A 19,467-nucleotide genomic window follows, 5' to 3' on the forward strand; every position below is an offset into this window, starting at 1 on the left:
TCATGTGTATGTATATGTGATAAATAAACACTTAAACTCTCTCAACTTTCAAATACCTACAACCTAAATGTATGCTTGTGATTGTGTTAGGGAGGGGCAATGCATGGGGGCTCCAGTGTGTCATCAAGCCACTGTTTTAGCCCCGCCCACATAATCCTGAACACAGAAATGTGGAAAAGCTGTTTAACGGTTCAACTCCACAATTCAGTACTACACATTTCACAGTGTTTGTAATGTGTTTCAGCAATACACTTATAACATTTATTATGTGTGCAGAAACTATTCACTCAAATGACTTTACAAGCATTTTAAGCTAAATTAAAGACAAAGATCAATGACTCATTACTCAGTTGCATCATTTTGGTTTGCTGTGTCTAAATGCTTTCATTTTTACCAAATCAATCACTTAACAAAAAGAAATAAAGGTTGTGTTTGCTATGGATTTGGGTAAGAAAGTGATGACAGAATACTTCATGAACTTTTGGATTAAACACAAGTTGAAAAGATGAATCTTCCTGTTGTTTCGTGCTGGAAAACAGTGTGAGACCCACAACAATCTGCTCACGTCTGCTCTCGTCTGACAATTTGACTGACGATTTTTACAAATCTCTACACCCCACCACGCAAACCATCTGGGAATGACATCGCTTTCAAAAGAAAAAGACTTCATCCATCCATCCATCCATCATTCCATCTATTCAAGAACAGCGCCAGAGTCCAGCGGTGATATGAAAGGTAAACACAAATGTTTGTGCCAGTGAAATAAAAGATTGAATGAATTAGACAGAAAGTGAAAAGGTGAGACCGAATCAGAGAGAGAGATTAGAGGAGAGACAGACAGACTAGCATTGATATTTTGTGTTCAGCTTTACCATAAGAAAGAAAATCAGGGGTTTCAAACTTTTTTGTCAGCTAAAACCCCCTTGACCTAAATAATTGATTTACATTTTATGATTTTTTTTCATCAACTCATGACCCCCCTGCAATTCCCCCCTGAACCACCAGGGATTCATGAACCCAAGTTTAGGAAACCCTGCCCCAGAGGATCTACTCGAGTTTAAATTTAATATCTTAGAATTTTAGGAACACAATCAATAAACAGTTAAAAACAAGCCTTTAATTAGACAGCGGTGAAACTTGCCTTTGCTTTGCTCTTCAGTGAGAAGTGATGTTGAACGAAGAGAGCGCCCAGCGCCATGCCAAAGTGTTTGTTGGCCTGAGTGAGACACAGACGACCCAATTCTAACTGTCGCTCGGTACCGTCGATCTCACGGGAGAATTCGTGAATGGTGCTACGAAATGCTGTAGAGAGATGCTCGCTCAGAGCTGCCACGATACGCCATAACATATAATTATGAAGAACTCTGAGAGAGAGACAGGCAGAGAGAGATAGACAGACACAGAGACAGTGAGACAGATACACAAAGAGACACAGATTCATCACTGTGAAGCAAAGCTACAAATGGTTTGTCCATTTTTAATGTCAGACAAGTCACAATACAGCGCAGCCTCAAGGGAATTAATGCTTAACTAAACTTCTACAAAATAAAACTGAAAATTAATTTTTCAACTTCAACAGAGAGAAAATGTCACATTTAAATTCTTCAACTCTTAACAAGTCACACACACACATGCACACACGCGCACGCAAACACACACACACACGCACACACGCGCACGCAAACACACTTTAGTGATGATGTCATCCTGCTGCAGTCTTATGGGATATTTAAGCTGTGACACAGGGACTTTAGCATTTTAATCACAACACAGTTTGGCACAGTGAGACGTTTCTCTTGCCAACAAAGCACTTTTGACTGAATTCAATTCAAAGAGAGACAGAACAGGAGAGAGAGAGAGAGAGAGAGAGAGAGAGAGAGAGAGAGAGAGAGAGAGAGACAACACAATATGAGTGAGTGAGTAGGTGAAAGGACAATGACCTGTGGTGAAAAAACCAACAGGTGAAAGACAGACAGAGCGAAAGAGACAGACAGACAGAGACACAGACAGAGTGACAGAAAAACAATCAGACAGACAGACAGACAGACGGACAAACAGACAGACAGACAGACAGAGACAGACAGACAGACTGAGTGAAAGACAGACAGAGACAGACAGAATGAGTGACAGACAGAGAAACAGAAACAGACAGACTGTGTGACAGACAGACAAACATACAGACAGATACACAGATACACAGACAGATACACAGACAGACAGAGTGACAAAGAGACAGACAGACAGACAGACAGACCAAAGACACAGACAGAGAGAGACAAAGACAGACAGACAGATTGACAGACAAACAGACAGACAGAGACACAAACAAACAAACAAACAAACAGACAGACTGACAGGCAGACAGAGACAAAGACAGACAGACAGACAGACTGAGTGAGTGAAAGACAGACAGAGACAGACAGAATGAGTGACAGACAGAGAAACAGAAACAGACAGACTGTGTGACAGACAGACAAACATACAGACAGATACACAGATACACAGACAGATACACAGACAGACAGAGTGACAAAGAGACAGACAGACAGACAGACAGACCAAAGACACAGACAGAGAGAGACAAAGACAGACAGACAGATTGACAGACAAACAGACAGACAGAGACACAAACAAACAAACAAACAAACAGACAGACTGACAGGCAGACAGAGACAAAGACAGACAGACAGACAGACAGACTGAGTGAGTGAGTGACAGACAGACAGACAGACAGACAAAGAGAGACACAGACAGGCAGAGTGACAGACAGACAGACAGACAGAAAGAGTGACAAAGAAACAGATTAATTGACAGACAGACAGGCACAGACACACTGACAGGCACAGACACACAGAGAGACAGACAGACAGAGACACAGACAGACAGACAGACAAAAGACAGACGAAAGAGACAAAGACAGACAGACAGATTGACAGACAGACAGACAGACTAAGTGACAGACAAACAGACAGACAGAGACACAAACAAACAAACAGACAGACAGACAGACAGACAGACAGACAGACACAATGACAAAGACACAGACAAACAGACAGACAGATAGACAGACAAACAAACAGATAGACTGAGTGACAGACAAACAGACAGACAGATAGACAGACAAACAAACAGATAGACTGAGTGACAGACAAACAGACAGACAGAGACACAAACAAACAAACAGACAGACAGGCAGACAGACAGACAGACAGACATACAAACAGACAGACAGACAGACAGACAGACAGACAGACAAAAGACACAGACAGAGATAGACAAAGACAGACAGATTGACAGACAGACAGACTAAGTGACAGACAAACAGACAGACAGACAGACAGAGACACAAACAAACAGACAGGCAGACAGACAGACAGATAGACTGAGTGACAGACAAACAGACAGACAGAGACACAGATAGGCAGAGTGATAGACAGACAAACAGAGACAGACAGACTGAGTTGAGTGACAGACAGATTGAGTGACAGACAGAGACTCAACACACCTAACCTTAGTCTGACCATCACCTTATTAATGTTGTTTGTAGTTATTTTATCTTTGCATATTCAGCTTATGTGTGTGCACGCCTGTGTGTGCGCGTGTGTGCACGCCTGTGTGTGTGCATGTGTGTGCAGCATGTGCGCGTTTGTGTGCATGTGTGTGTGTGTGTGTGGGCCTGTGTGTGTGCGTGCCTGTTTATGTGTGCCTGTGTGTGCGCGCGTGTGTGGCAGGTGTGGTAATATTGGCTATTTAATTAACAAGCATTACACAAACACACTGTAATACAGCAACTAAAGTCAATCACTGACAGGGGAACAGTAGTACACTCATTAAGCTAATGGATTCTAATCAAGACCAACACACATTAAAACACTTTAATACTGATCAACCAGAGAACAACACACACACAATTAAACACAGACACACACGCAAACACACGCACGCAAACACACACGCATGCACGCAAACACACACACGTACAGAATAATTTTGTTTAAGATTGTGTTATTCCAGCTGATCTCCACTGGTGAAGTTTGTCTCCTGCAGTGAAGTATTGATGCATGACCACACAATTATTGTCTGAAATGCAAAAGACCCTTTATCATCACGGGGGGCAGAAACTCCTCTCTTAACAGAGGAGAGAGAAAGGGTCCACGAACGGTAACAAATAGGGCTGGGACGATACCACTTTTTCAAGACTCAAAGAAACATTGTGCAAAACTGCTGCTTCATTTTAATTTAAAAGTTTAATACAGACTAGTATTACTAGTAGCACTTTTAGTTAGTCAGCAGCAGCACAAAAAATCAAAATGAAATTTAAGGTGTAACGTTTGCCAATTTAAAGTGAAACTTTGTGCAAATTCATGTTGCTCAGCAAGTTGCGCTTTACCCCAAGTTGCCATGACAAGGTCTGTGTTGGTATTGGATCGGACTGTACTGCTAAACTTCTACAATATTCGATCAGGCCATTTTCGACAACATCGTACTAATATCAATACTGAATACCGTATCGGCCCACCCCTAGTTACAAACACTTCTCAAAATATCTTCCTTTGTGTTCATCAGAACAAAGAATAACATAAAAGTGAGTAAATGATGACAGAATTTTCATTTTTGGGTGAACTATCCCTTTAGTAGTGAGAATTGGACCTTAAAGGGGACATATCATAAAAATCTGACTTTGGGCCCTATTTTAACGATCTGAAATGCAAGTGCGAAGCGCAACGCGCAAGTGAGTTTGTGGGCGGATCTTGGGCGCTGTTGCTATTTTCCCGGCGTGAGAAATAACTCTTGCGCCGGGCGCAAATCAATAAGGGGTATGTCTGAAGTAGTTTCATTATTCATAGGTGTGGTTTGGGCGTAACTTCAAATAAACCAATCAGAACGCTAGCCAACATTCCCTTTAAATGCAAGGGCGCAAGTTCCATGGCGGGTTGCTATTATTATGACGGATTTACCAGGCGCACGCCAGGAGCGGTTCACAGCCGAGGAGACCGACATTCTTGTAAGAGCAGTCAAAGACAGAGAAGTTGTTTTGTATGGGGATAGGAGAAACCCGCCCAAATCAGCGTCGGTTAAACAGGCGTGAGAGGAAATAGCCACAGTCTCATCAGCTGGCATCCCCATCATTGCGCCAAGCACTACAATGATGTCAGGAGACAGGGGAATCCCAAGCTTGCCAGAGGACATCGCTGCGTCCACCCTCACCGCTGAAAGGATTTGGGGGCTTTGAAATCGGACCCAAGAAACGCAACCAAGGTCCAACCCCAAAGTACCCTTACAAATCAAGTTCATATACATTAAGGTTTCTTATGAAAACATTTTAATTATTATTTACATAAAATAAACGTAATACAGCCACACAACAAACTTATGAAAATATTTTTATCGTTATTTGCATGAGAATTTTTTAACGCAGCCACACAATAAATAAAAACTATCACCACAATGCTCACCACTATGATTCCCCTTATCTCGTGTATTAATATTTTTTATTGTAACAATTTATGATTTGCAAAAATAACTGTTGCATCTGTGTAGATTAGATAAGCAAAGTGTGTGCATGTTGTGCATGCTATACATTATGGTCAAGCATGCGCCCTTAAAATAGCATAAAGAACAACTGACTTTAGACTTTTTTTTTCTGGTCAGTGGCGCAATTGTTTTTTGAAACTGCAAAATAGCATCAGGTATGGTTTGCGCCGCAACACGCCTCTTTTTTGCGCTGAACCGCCCAGGGAGCGCAAGTTCATTCCCTAGTTTGCCGACGTGCGTCTGTGGAGGGAAAAACCCGCTGTCACCGGTGCAAAATACGAATGATACATGCGTCACTGACAAAGTCAATTGCGCTGGTTGCAAGATAGGGCCCTTTATGTTTAAGTGCTATAATTGGGTCCCCAGTGTTTCTATCAAACTAGAAAATGTGATGAATATCAACCCAGTAACTTAGTTTTGGTAAACCATTCTCTGCAAGCATATAAAAAACAGGTCATTGAAATTTGGCTCTCCTTGTGATGTCAGAAGGGGATCTTATTATAATAATACCGCCCCTTAATCTGCACTATCCAACCACAGCACTGCCATTTAGTGCAGAGATCAGCTCATTTGCATGTTAAAGGACACACCCAAAACGGCAGATTTTTGCACACACCTACAAAGTGTCAATTTTAACATCTTATAATAAATTATCTGTGGGGTATTTTGAGCTAAAACTTCACATACATACTCTAGGTACACGAAAGATTTATTTGACATCTTAAAAAAGTTTTGTGAAATGTCCCCTTTAAAGGTGCAGTGTGTAATTTTTAGAAGGATCTCTTTACAGAAATGCAAAATAATATACAAAATTATATTATCAGGGGTGTATAAAGACCTTCTTATAATGAACCGTTATGTTTTTATTACCTTAGAATGAGACGTTTTTATCTACATACACCGAAGGTCCCCCTACGTGGAAGTCGTCATTTTGGTGCCGCCATGTTTCTACAGAAGCCCTTAATGGACAAACTTTGTTTACTAAGTTGTCTCCATCGATGACATGTTTGTCTGGTGGCGGCTACCGTAGCTTCTCTGTGCGTTTCAAAAGCGAGGGGTGAGCAGTGGACTGAGCCGTTGGCTGCAATTTTCAACCTCACCACTAGAAGCCGCTAAAATGTACACACTGCACCTTTAAAAAGTGTGAGCAGAATAATTGATGTACTTTTATGTGATTTATTCCAGACGTTTCAAGCCTATCTTTGTATCATTTACTAAATATGATTTAAAAAGAAATTAGTAAGAAGTCATTAAATAGTTTTTGGAGAGAGTCATTTGTAGGGTAATCTAATTAAATGATTAAAGATGTCATTAGTAACTAGTTTATTAACTACTAATTAATTACTTTTATTGAGTAACTTACCCAACTTACCCAACATTTATAATCTATTTTATATTGTAAACATTCTACTATTTTTTATTATTTTCCATCACCCAGCACTTATGAAAATAATTCAATTAAAATGTTTTATTTGTTTAGTGCCTGCTGAAACACATGAGTAATGTTGTTGTAATGTATCAGGTTTTTATATGTTTTTTTTTTTAGTTTTCAAATGGATAAAAGTGACCCTTACAAACTCTTACATCTCACCATGAGCTGATATTCACAAACATTAAATCATTTTTGAGCTCAACGGCTTCATAAACCACAGAAATTCAATCATCACCTCAACTAACTATTTCATTTAATTACCCATAAAGTAAAGATAAACAACAGGACCAAATATCTCACATAACACACCGGCTGAACACTATTATTTGTTTTTATAGGAGATAACCGAGATGAAACTTCTGATTGTAAAGTAAAAGACTTAACACAGAGTATAGGACCGAAACAGGGACTTTTGTCATATTTTTGCTGACTTTTTGCTGACATATGTGAGTTAGAGCTGATCTGAGTACTGTATATAACTGTAAGCACTCTTAACAAAACCATTTCCACTTTTTACTGTATATTCAGCAGAGACAAGACCTACAGGCATCTTACAGCACTGAACAAGACAAAAAGAAGAAGAAGAAGAGTGAAGTTTTGAGCACAGGGACGCCTGCAGAGACGCCTCAATAACCCCAAACTTCAGGAGACATAACGTGAAAAACACAAAGACAGAGAAAGAGAGAGAGAGAGAGCAAAAAAGAGCAAACGAAGAGAACAAAGACAGACATAAAAGTCATTTCTTTTTCCTTGCGCCCGTGGCGTAGCAGATGAAAGCCGATTGGTGGGAGAGTCATGCATCGCCATGGTGATTTTAATAACAGTGATTATGAAGGAAGGGGTCATTGTGAGATTATTATGGGATAAAACGTATTATTATAGAAAGATACAAGAAGGATAAAAAGCCAGGAAATCTCTGTCATCTTCACAAACTTAAAATAAGAGAAAGAAACAGAAAGATGGAAATATAAAGATGATGAGATTTTTTTTAAATTACGGCAATTATACTCAGACAAACAAGACAACATACAAGCTGCCTTTGGACACATGCTAACTACACAGACACACATGCACACACACATGCATCAACACACACATGCATACACACACACACACACACACACACACACACACACACACACACACACACACACACGCACACACACACGCACACACACACGCACACACACACACCCATGCATCAACACACAGTGTCATGTCAGAAATATTTGCATTGAGATGTCACTCATCATCATCTTCTTTTTCTGGTTTCTCACCGTTTAGATGTGGTCTTTATGATGTCTGACACACGCTGCAAATAGTCAGAGGCTAAAACTACAATCTCCTCTTCCTCTGAGAAATTATCATGAAAGATTCGATCCAGTAAACGCTTCCAGTGAAACTAGAGAGAGAGAGAGAGAGAAAACATCCGCGTTTATTCATCTCTCCAAATGTATATTCACAACAGCTCTTTATATGAAAGGACAGATATCAGCAAACCTTTCTATTGCTCTGCTTATTGTTTTAAAGTTCATTAAGGGACTGCGTTTGGTGCCAGAGTTTAAAACAGACCCATCGTTCATTTCACAATGCCAAAAATGCATCATAGATCCATCCACTTCAGATATTTCAAAATTACCGCAGTAAAGATCAATAGTTTTATAAAGCTTGAGAACGTCCTGAAACAATCACAAAGACTCTTTACGCACTTTTATCCAAAGTGATCTGCAGTGCATTCAGGCTATACATTTATCTGTATGTATGTTTGAAGAACTTGCTGTTAATATAAATGTCTTGTAGCGGCTGAACTAAAGAAGCAAAAGCATCTTTATCTTCATTCTTTTAATCAAACTTTATTAACCAGTAGATCGAGACATCATTTGTGTACTCACGCTTGGAGACATTTTCTGGAGTTGTTTTAAAGTTATCCGGTTGTACATACTGCTGATGTCTTTTCGTTGGTCATCATAGTCAGACACAGTGATCTTATGACAACAAGAAACACAATTATTAAATGACACACATAGAATTAAATTCATATTTACGTAATGACGTAATTTCTCTGACATTTTCTTTAAGATACAATTTTTAAAGGTCACCTATTATGCACATTTTACAAGATGTAATATAAGTCTCAGATATGCCCAGAATGTGTCTGTAAAGTTTCAGCTCAAAATACCCCACAGATCAATTATTATAGGATGTATAAAATGTCTCTATTTGTGCGGGAGCAAAAAGCGCTGTACCTTTAAATGCAAATGAGCTACAGCTCCTCACTCACTTACAAACAGACAATGAGGGCTTTTGGTTAAAAATATATCTGATTACTGTAAATACAGTCACTAGTAACATTAGAAAAGCTTTTGAGTAAAATTCTCCAGTCAGTCAGTGGCTATGGGCGGGGCTTAATCAGTGTGACATCACAATAACAAGAGATTTTAAACGGCATGTCTAATGAGACTGCTTTGGTTTAATGAGGATTAAAACAGAAGGAGCGGGTGAATGTTTTTCATCGTAGGGTTGTTGTGTTCACACACTGCCAACACACATTTATTTCCAAATTTTGCATAATAGGTGCCCTTTAAGAAAATAAGAATATTTGTCTGTGCACTTATTTAAAGTTGATAGATTGACATAATCAGATTTAAAAGAATCACAAAGACAGACATGTGATACATACATTAGCTAGTCTCATCTCCAGGTCCAGGATCTCTCGAGATTTCAGCGTGGCATTGTGAGCTCCCAGCATACTCAACAATCTTTCCATCAACGCCTTATAGGCCGCCAGAATCTGACATCATCGAGAAAAAACATTTTGCTGACATCACAAGGTGTAAAGATCTCATCCTAAATGAATATGTGAGTCACCAATACTAAAAGCTTCGAGTCAATTTAAAAATGACTAAAACTTGTCTAGCAGGTCATATTTCACTCACAAAATCAGATTTTATTGATTGCAAAAAAAGCCAAATTTCACTAATTCATTTAACATAATGCCAAATAATAATATGTTTCTATTTATATATCACATGAGCATCAAATCTACTGAAACAGAAAAAGTTTTACTACAGTCCTGCATCACTCTTAATGCATTTTACTGTAATACAGTAATGTTTCATAGATTGCATTATTTGCTAATGTCTTCTGATAAATGTGTGATGTCATCAGAGCGTGACAGAGACACTGCTGTGACTACACAGACTCATCTGTGACATCATCTCCAGCCGTGACACGATCAATTAGACATGTGAGCTCACAGCGGGAGGTGACTGAGACAGATGGCAGTCAGACAGACAGATGGACAGAAAAGAAAACAAAAGACAACAGAGAGTTGGAGTGAGTTTAACCTTCACGCTGTCTTCATCCTGACCCAGATATAAAGTTCTTTCAGGCAGCGTCAAGCCTTCCTGATCAATCTAAACACACACATATAAAATATACTTAAACTTGTGTGCGTGTGAAGTGCAAAACTATAAAACTTGGTTTTGGAAGAACTCCAACTTTCTCTCACCCGTATGGCGTTACGTGAAGAGTTCTTGTCATCCACGCTCACAGTGAGAGAGAAGAAGACAGACGTGCTGTACATTCCCTGAGTCTTGTACAGCATCTCATTAAAATCGGGTCTTACAGGGGCGGAGCCAATATCCCATCCCGCCCCTCCTGGAGGAGCTCCAGACAGGTCCCATCCACCACAGTTGTCAATCACCTCAGTCATAGGCCCCGCCCCCTGACGGTCAATTTCCTTTATGTTGATACAAGAGCGATAAAATTCTTTCACCTGTTAATCAGAAAAAGATATTTTCAAACATATGTGTTAAAGAATTATTTAAACGCCACTAATAATGTATATTTAAAGTCGGCATGAAACAGAAGTAGCGATTGTCTTATATTCTCAGTGGTGATGTATATCCGCTTCTGAAATGAATAAAGGTAGCACTGGACTTGAATTCCTCCATCTGATTGGATCTTTTGAAGTTGGGTTATGTTGCTATTTGCTAATCGCTGCAATCTTTTCCCAGACCCCGCCCACCTGGTATACCATATGACCGACTTGAAATTGATGGACATAAGCAGTCACGGACATATGATGGACATATTTCATAAGTATTTTAAACAATTAAATTAAATGTTTAAGTGAACTATGAAACATGCTAAATCCTGAAACTATTCACCTTTCTCTCTGCGCTGTTAGGTTCGTTCCTCTGGATCGGCGTCTGTAGGAGGTGCTGTAGTTTCTCTTGGTTTTGTTCTCCGATCGCTGTGATTATTCCATAGTTTAATTTATCCTCCGGTATTCCATGACGTCTGAGCCAGCCACCACATGCAAAGCTGTAGAAGTCGTAACACGGCTGGACGCTCGGGTCGATGTTTCCCTGAACAAATCGTGCCGCCCTGAGCAGCAAGCGTCGTTTCACGCAGTCCTGACGACACTGGGAGTCCTGCGCCTCCAACGAAAGGAACTTGAGTGCCAGCATGCAGCCGAGAATCACGCACATTCCTGCCGCGAAAACCAGCGCAGACAGCAAGCAGATTTCACGTCGACTCCAGCGAGCTGGGGTCCCGCCCCCTGGACCGGTCCCGCCCACGCATTTATCCCGCCCACTCCGTCCACGGCCGTAGCGGTCCAGCGACCCGCCCAGATGCAGGCTCACCCCGTTACTGAGAGTACTGCTACTGCAACGACTGCTGTACTTGATCTCCTGAAAGTCATCGTAATGTGCCGTCATGGAGTACGTCTTCTCCATGGCGGCAGGCGTCTGGGCCCTGGATTTATTGGGGAAGGTGTGAAACATGAGGTCACGGGAGTGTATAGAGTAGACCTGGGATCAAAGTGAGGGCATGACCTTTGACCTCTCAATTCTGAGCCTCAAACAACCGAAGGTCAGCCAGTATTCGGATGCACCTCTGTTAAGCTTGTGACCTGTGTTCAGAGAGATCAATAAGATTCATTAATAAGAGAAGGTGCATACAGTCATGGGAAAACATTGTTGTTATGGTGTGTGCACACCTAAAGCAAGCAAATATGTGCGCTACTCTGTCTAGCGGTATTATTTGTTTTTCTCATCACTTGTTCAAATGAAAACTGTGCTCTCCTCTATTTTCTGATATAACTAGATGCATCAAACCGGACATATCAATAAGCTCTTTATTGCAAATTCCCATGCAAATTTTTGCGAGGAAAACAAGATTTGCATCAATTGCCCAGTGTGAATACTTGGAATCTATTTGCACTAATAATTTAATTCGCTTTTGGTGTGCACAGACCATTAGAAATAATGTGTAATATAGCACAGTCATTAGCGCATTTTAGGTAACTACATAAAATACAAATTTTCTTATACAAACACATAAGTAGTTTTGTCAGAAAAGCTTATTTAATGGCAGACAATATGTTACATTATTATTATATTTTTGATATTATTGTCCTTTGTCTTATTTTTTTAAATAATCTTCACAAGGATTCCCTCTGGAAAAAGTAAATTGCAAAAAGGTTATGATACTCCATCAATATTATCTTCAAAACATTGTACAACCTTTATGAATTTTGTCAAAAAGCGAACAACACCAACTCAACTTTAAAGTCATCAACCCCAAGCTTCCAACATCTCTAGATGAGTTTTTTTTTTTAATTGTGCCCATTTTGCACTGTTTTTGATATTTTTCATGCTTGATGAGGTTTAAAGTTTCAAAAATGTCTGCAGTCCCTTGTAGCAACTTGTTAGCACCCGCTCTTTTAAGACATGTAAAAACCATGAGTTTGGTTATTGTTTATATGTTATATGTCATAAAATAAAATGTGAAAATATCTTGAGGTTGTGTTCACCAAAGATCTTATTTAAGAAGTTTAAACAAAACCCTACTCAAAACACACATTGACTTTGGGACGAGATCCATTTCCAGGTTTTGCCTACAAAAATACATCATCCCTCAGCAGTAACAACATAAATAAACGGCTTTCGTGAAACAAACGTAACTTCCGGTAAACTCAGCAAAGAATAAATAACAACAAAGTCCTTTAAGAATAGTTTATTTCTGATAACAAGCTAAATAAACAACAAGTAGAATACCTTAGTTCATATTTCATAGCCAAAGCTGTGTAAAATAATTACTATATAATGTATACAATGTTAACTACAAACCTCCTGCCATACCTCCGTGAATATAGAGTTTATCCATGATCGCCGTCTCCCCTTGTCTTCAGGAATCCAAAACATTTCTTATGTTCAAGGTATTTGTTCCAGAGTTCAGTTTAGACACTAGTCAAGACCATTAAACAAACAGAGATCGGAAGTATAGTTCCAACCAGACGTGTAATCGTGACAGTGCATGTGCATGTACGACTGCTACACTGTAATAACCAATCAGCATCTACCACTACAACATTGTATATTAACCAATGAGCATTCAGGAGATCTGTCTGTTTTATAAATCTGATTAAAAGAAGCGAATCAATCTGTCTTTTATCACAAGCTCTTGATTCTTGTTTTTTATTCGGTTTCTTAAGCCCTTTCCTAAAGTTGTTTAGATTGATTTCAGACACTCGAGCATCAGAGAAACACTGCCCAATGACTCAAGGGCCTCGATCGATCAGAGAGAGAGAAAGAGAGAGAGAGACAAACAGAAAGACACTGAGAGACTCCAGGGAGCAGGGATTGATGGATGTAGAAGGGGAAGAGTTGATGTGACTTGAGTGGGTAAAGAGAACGAAACTTAGCCACATTCAAACAGGTCTTTACACACAAACAAAAACACACACAGACTCACTGCCCATCAACCTCACACTGGTAAGTGCGTCAATCCAGTCAGACAAAGCTCACCTCCTGTAGAGAGTAAAACCTGCTACCGGCTAATGGACCACAACACACACAACCTAAACCCACCTCCCATCTCTTTTACATGCACTTTGTCATAAAACGCTCTCCAAAAGTACACGAACACAAACGTCTAGCAATGCGAGCTCAATTTCACACATCATTGTGTTCGGAAATGTGTCGGTTGCGACAGCAGAGCTTGAATCACATCCACAGCTGACTAATCGCCTACTGACACCAGACACATCTGCATTTGATTTAATTGCTGGTTTATGTACATATACGTCGGGTGGAGGCTGGCCATGTTTTTAGAAGGACATGTCAAGTTATTTCAACACCTGAAGATGCTTCTCCAGAACCCTGCTATTAGCCGTCTGTGTGTATGCATCTAAAAGCTGACACAATAATATCATTCGGATGAAAATTTGCTTTAGCTCAATAAATGCCAAGAACATTTTCTCAAGCTTTTTCTAAACACGCTAACGTGCATCCGACACAAAAATGGCACTTTTTAAAACAACACAAGCACATGTTGCATGTTCTGCAAGGGGGCGAGCATTTGTCTAATGGTGCGTACACACCAAACGCGAAGCAATGCTCGTACTCGTGCAAATTTTTCGCTTAACTAGAAGATTTTCAACTTGCGCAAAGGCGCGTTTGAGGCAAATAGCTCATGTTTTCACGCAATCGCACACCGCATAATTTGCGTCATTTGCATTGCTGCGTGCAAGTTCATGTCTTTGCATTGACTTTTTATGTAATGTACTCGTGCAAATCATTGAATTCGCGTTTGGTGTGTACGCCCAATAAAACATATTTTGTGGTCAGTTTTCACATTTAGGTCAAATAATGTCATTGCAAAAAGATGAAGTTAGTTAAATTTATATTTATCTGAATAACACATCTAAGCCAAAGACTTTAAGCAATTGCAGACGTGACTGCTTGGTAGTGTTGTAGTTCTCGAGACCGGTCTCGGTCTTAAGACCGGTCTCAAGACCACTTTTTAAAATCGACTGCATTTTTACTCGGTCTCGTCTCGGTCTCAGACAAAGAGGACTCTGAATTTTATTTCAAGACCGGTCAAGACCACAACTAATGGCACATCACAATTTTTTTTATCATAAATTTTATGCAGTTTATTCAGATTTTGCATATGTGGTTGGCATTGTTTAAGCATTGTTTATGTTTCTCCCAATTTTTTCTAATTTTATAACTAAAAACACCTGCATTGTGTTAAGTGGATGGCAAGCCATGGAAAGACAGTTCAGATTAAATGGTTAAGTTGATTTCAGCTCTTAGTGTTGGTATCATTTGCATATTCCACATTTTCTCATAAGTGTTTTAATGCAGTGACTTGCAATGGTCTTGGTCTTGACTTGGTCTCGGCCTGTCTTGGTCTTGACTCGGTCTCGACCCTTTAAAGTCTTGGTCTTGTCTTGGTCTCGGCCTGACTTGGTCTTGGTCATGACTTGGTCTCGGTTTAGGTGGTCTTGACTACAACACTACTGCTTGGTCTGCGCATGCGTGCAGTCCAGTTGTACGTGCTCAACATTCTTGAGTTTTTTCTACAAGACACCTCAATATTTAAAGAAGAATCAGTGTTCAATCAGTATGCAATCTTTATACTGTATGCATGCGCAGTACAGTCCTGCCTGCGCAGACGGTAAGAAAATTCTTCTAGTTTGTGTGTGTTAGTGTGTGTGACTTTAAGGCAATTTGTGAAAATTGATCCTGGATCCGTCCGGAGGGAAAGTTGATGGGTTTACCAGCCGACCTCACCGCACATTTCACAATCCCACACCGTCTGTGTGTGTTTAAGGAGAGACAAACGTGAGAGAAATGCGTTGATGGAAAAAATGTGTGTGCGCCCGTGTGTGTGTGTGAATAAAGACAAAAGGAATTGACAGAGCATTTGCATTCATTACATTTTGTTATTGTGTATGCGTATCTACATTTCTGAGTTAATTCACCCTGCCACCTCTCATCTGTTTCACTGGACACACACCTGATATCTGTGGAGGTGTTTCTCTGGAAAATGTCACTTTCTATTCAAACCATCATTCATCAGACATCTTGCTCCTTTCCTGTCTTTTAAATGCATTCATACCATTCAACAACACACACACACACAAATGTGTAAGTAGACATTTCCAGATGATAATAATGTTATTGCACGTTGATGTTGCATTCTGGATCAGAGAAAAAAGACCCCAGTAATCTCATCATGTTTGGTCGAGAGTTTCAGAAGAAATCTCAACAATGTCTCAAACTGTGCTCATATTTTACAATGACTGCAATTTAATCTATGTTTTAACAACTTTTTGAGATCTTAGCTCTAGACTGAGACTCTAGCTGTAGGTCAACTATTGAACTAATCATCCTGTATAATGAATTTTAGGAGAAACATCTGAGATAAATGATCTTAGTGTAATAAAATGTCCTGTAGGAACATCCAGAATAATGTACATGCAAAATCTCCCTAAACACTTAGAGAGATGGTGTGTAATGGATTAGATCTCTTAGCATCTGATGAATGACCATTTACACAACATGACAGCACTAATGTGTTAAATACAGATCCTCCTGAGGTTCACACTCGCACAGAATGAGAATCAGACAAACTTTCTGAGAGGTCTAATGTGATACTCTGTGTTTTTATTTATGTTTGGGGTTGTGGTAATGCGTTCGGTCAGACGCGACTCTAATAGATTTGCTCTGCTGTGGTCGGACAGAGCCGTTCTGACTCGAGCTCGGGGTTCAGAGTTTTGCCTTATCTCTACTGGCCAGCATGAGTCCGGTTCTCTCACGGGTCCAGAGTCAATGAGTTCCCCATAAGCTCTTATACCCAAACAAACACACAAGCTTGTATACACTCCCTTTGGGGACTTTAGGTTTGCATTCTTGTACAGTATTTAATAAAAAAATTATGATGGCTGACCCTATAACCTTACACACACAAATAGCTTCTTATATACACACACACACGCGCACACACACACAGAGAGTCATATGGCGTTCAGTGGCGCCAGGAGCGGGGACAGTAACTTAATTATACAGAAAGCTTTTGCTCCACTGGTGAATGGCTAAACTGCCCCCCGTCAAATAAATTAATAAAACACACACACACTAACACACATACACACACACGCACACAATTGTGTGCTCATAAACTGCACAAAACAATAAGCCTGTTTTCTAACAATCACACAGATACATCTGTGATGTAGAGATTAAGAGACCACTATAGTAATAATACCAGAATAACTGTAATACTAAATAACCTAACCCCCAACCAAGTAAAACCACATCAATACCACCACATATGAATATGCTAATCATGCAGTATGATCTATACATTAAAATACCACAGTATTACCATCTGGCACAATCACTGCACAATATAAATGAGATCTCTGATCTACTGTACATACTTCAGTTAGGTCATAATAAATATATTTATGACTTAAATCAAATCAGTTCTTTCAGATGATGTTAAGGTGACCTGACAGTGCATTAGATCAACTACCAGCATTCATCTTTTGGTCATTTAAACACACACAAACACAGATACACACACCGTTCACAATTTAACTTCTGAGACATAAACTTGGAAAAGCAACAAACACTGCAACAAGTTCACGTCAGACTCATAACTGATATTACACAGTAATCATAAACAATCAATTATTGAGTGCAGTATATATAAAAACACTATCATATTACCACTTAATACTCTGACTAACCATAGTAACACCACCGTAGTTTTTATAAAACTGTATAACTACATTAAAATAACGCTTCGGCAGTATTTGGTCTGTATGTCCAGCGCGCGCACCGGTGAGATTCTGCTGAGGTCTCTCCGTGATCTCCCACTGCTGCTTAGGAGAAATAGTAAGAGAGAGGGATTTGTTAAGATTCACTCACCTGGAGAAGAGAGAGAGAGACTGTGTGTGTGAAGAGAGCGACGGTGCGAGGAGCAAAGTCTCGGAGACGCGACAGAATCACGGAGCCACAGCGGAGAGAGAGAGAGAAACGAGAGAGAGAGAGAGAGTGACAGTGTGTGTGTGCGCGTGTGTGTGAGAGAGAGGGAGAGTGACAGAGAGAGTTAGTAATAGTGAGAGAGGGAGGGAGAGAGAGAGAGAGACAGTGTGTGAAAGGAGAGCGCGCAGGGTCTGTGCCGCGCACTGGCGGTTTGGATATGCTGAGCGCGCGGTGTACGCGTGTGAGTTTACAGATGAGGGGTCAGATTTACTAAGCGAGGCAAATTAGCGTGAGAGCGCAATTACAAAAAAAGCGCGAATGGGAGTGGTAATTTCTGCGAGTAAAAGGCACAAATGTAATAACACAAACGCAACAGCTGATTTCCATAATGACCAACACAATCTACTAAGAGTTCAAATCAGTTCAGGGCAAATAATCAGAGCTGATGAGGTGCTGGTGATCTACTAACCCCTTATGCACTTGAGTTCAGCACCACGGACATCACATATATCAAAGCCATAGGACAATGAAGAGGTGAAGGTCTACAAGAATTTATAAAACACTTATTGTGACTTCGTGACTCCTCTTTTATTTCATCTAGCAAAAAAAAAAAAAACATGACCTGGCACACAATATGTAAGGAATACTTGACGACGGGCCATTGAATTATAAGAAAATAATGCACCCCCAAAGTGCAATGTTACACCGCAGGTGTGCATTACTTTTAAATAATACAAAGGATCGGAGTAATTTATTCCTCTTATACCACGGTTACCACAAACATTGCTCTGGCGCCTATTTTTAAGACATTTAACTAGTTAGGTGTGCGGTTATCAGAAATGAATGCATACCCACGGAACATTTCTCAGCCAATCAGAATACAGCATTCAACAGACCCATGGTATAATTTTGAATAATATGTTCCTCTGGCATTCCAAATAAATTGTTACGTGTTAAAAATCCTTTACCACATGCTTTCTATTCTTAGATAAGTAAGATTTTTTCTGCGTTAAATGATAGGGCAAATGCCAGTCATATCATGGGCCCTATCTTGCACCCAGCGCAATTGACTTTGTCAGTGACGCATGTATCATTCGTATTTTGCAACGGCGCACAGCGGGTTTTTCCCTCCACAGACGCACGTCGACAAACTAGGGAATGAACTTGTGCTCCCTGGGCGTTTCAGCGCAAAAAAAGAGGCGTGTTCCGGCGCAAACTATCCCTGATGCTATTTTGCAGTTTCAAAAAACAATTGCGCCACTGACCAGAAAAAAAAAGTTTAAAGTCAGTGGCGCGTTGCGCGTTGTTCATTATGCTATTTTAAGGGCGCATGCTTGACCATAATGTATAGCGTGCACAACGCGCACACTTTGCATCTAATCTACACAGATGCAACAGTTATTTTTGCAAATCATAAATTGTTACACTAAAAAATATTAATACACGAGATAAGGGGAATCATAGTGGTGAGCATTGTGGTGATAGTTTTTATTTATTGTGTGGCTGCGTTAAAAAATTCTCATGCAAATAACGATAAAAATATTTTCATAAGTTTGTTGTGTGGCTGTATTACGTTTATTTTATGTAAATAATAATTTAAATGTTTTCATAAGATACCTTAATGTATATGAACTTGATTTGTAAGAGTACTTTGGGGTTGGACCTTGCGTTTCTTGGGTCCGATTTCAAAGCCCCCAAATCCTTTCA

General features: G+C 39.9%; 1 protein-coding gene across 1 annotated transcript in view; it reads right to left on the bottom strand.

Annotated features, from left to right (window-relative positions):
• Nucleotides 1-17,823, bottom strand: part of ecel1 (endothelin converting enzyme-like 1) — a 25,732-nt gene extending 7,909 nt beyond the window's left edge. The window contains exons 1-8 of the mRNA XM_065279971.2: nt 17,704-17,823; nt 11,140-11,888; nt 10,479-10,745; nt 10,315-10,383; nt 9,648-9,758; nt 8,860-8,952; nt 8,245-8,369; nt 1,142-1,364 (exon numbers count right to left, since the gene is read on the bottom strand). Coding sequence (XP_065136043.1) covers nt 1,142-1,364; nt 8,245-8,369; nt 8,860-8,952; nt 9,648-9,758; nt 10,315-10,383; nt 10,479-10,745; nt 11,140-11,760 — 1,509 coding nt within the window. The 5' untranslated portion in view covers nt 11,761-11,888; nt 17,704-17,823. The remainder of the gene's footprint in view (nt 1-1,141; nt 1,365-8,244; nt 8,370-8,859; nt 8,953-9,647; nt 9,759-10,314; nt 10,384-10,478; nt 10,746-11,139; nt 11,889-17,703) is intronic.
• Nucleotides 17,824-19,467: the final 1,644 nt, after the last annotated feature.

The sequence above is a fragment of the Paramisgurnus dabryanus genome, chromosome 8 (assembly GCF_030506205.2).
Source record: "Paramisgurnus dabryanus chromosome 8, PD_genome_1.1, whole genome shotgun sequence".
Lineage (NCBI taxonomy): Eukaryota > Metazoa > Chordata > Actinopteri > Cypriniformes > Cobitidae > Paramisgurnus > Paramisgurnus dabryanus.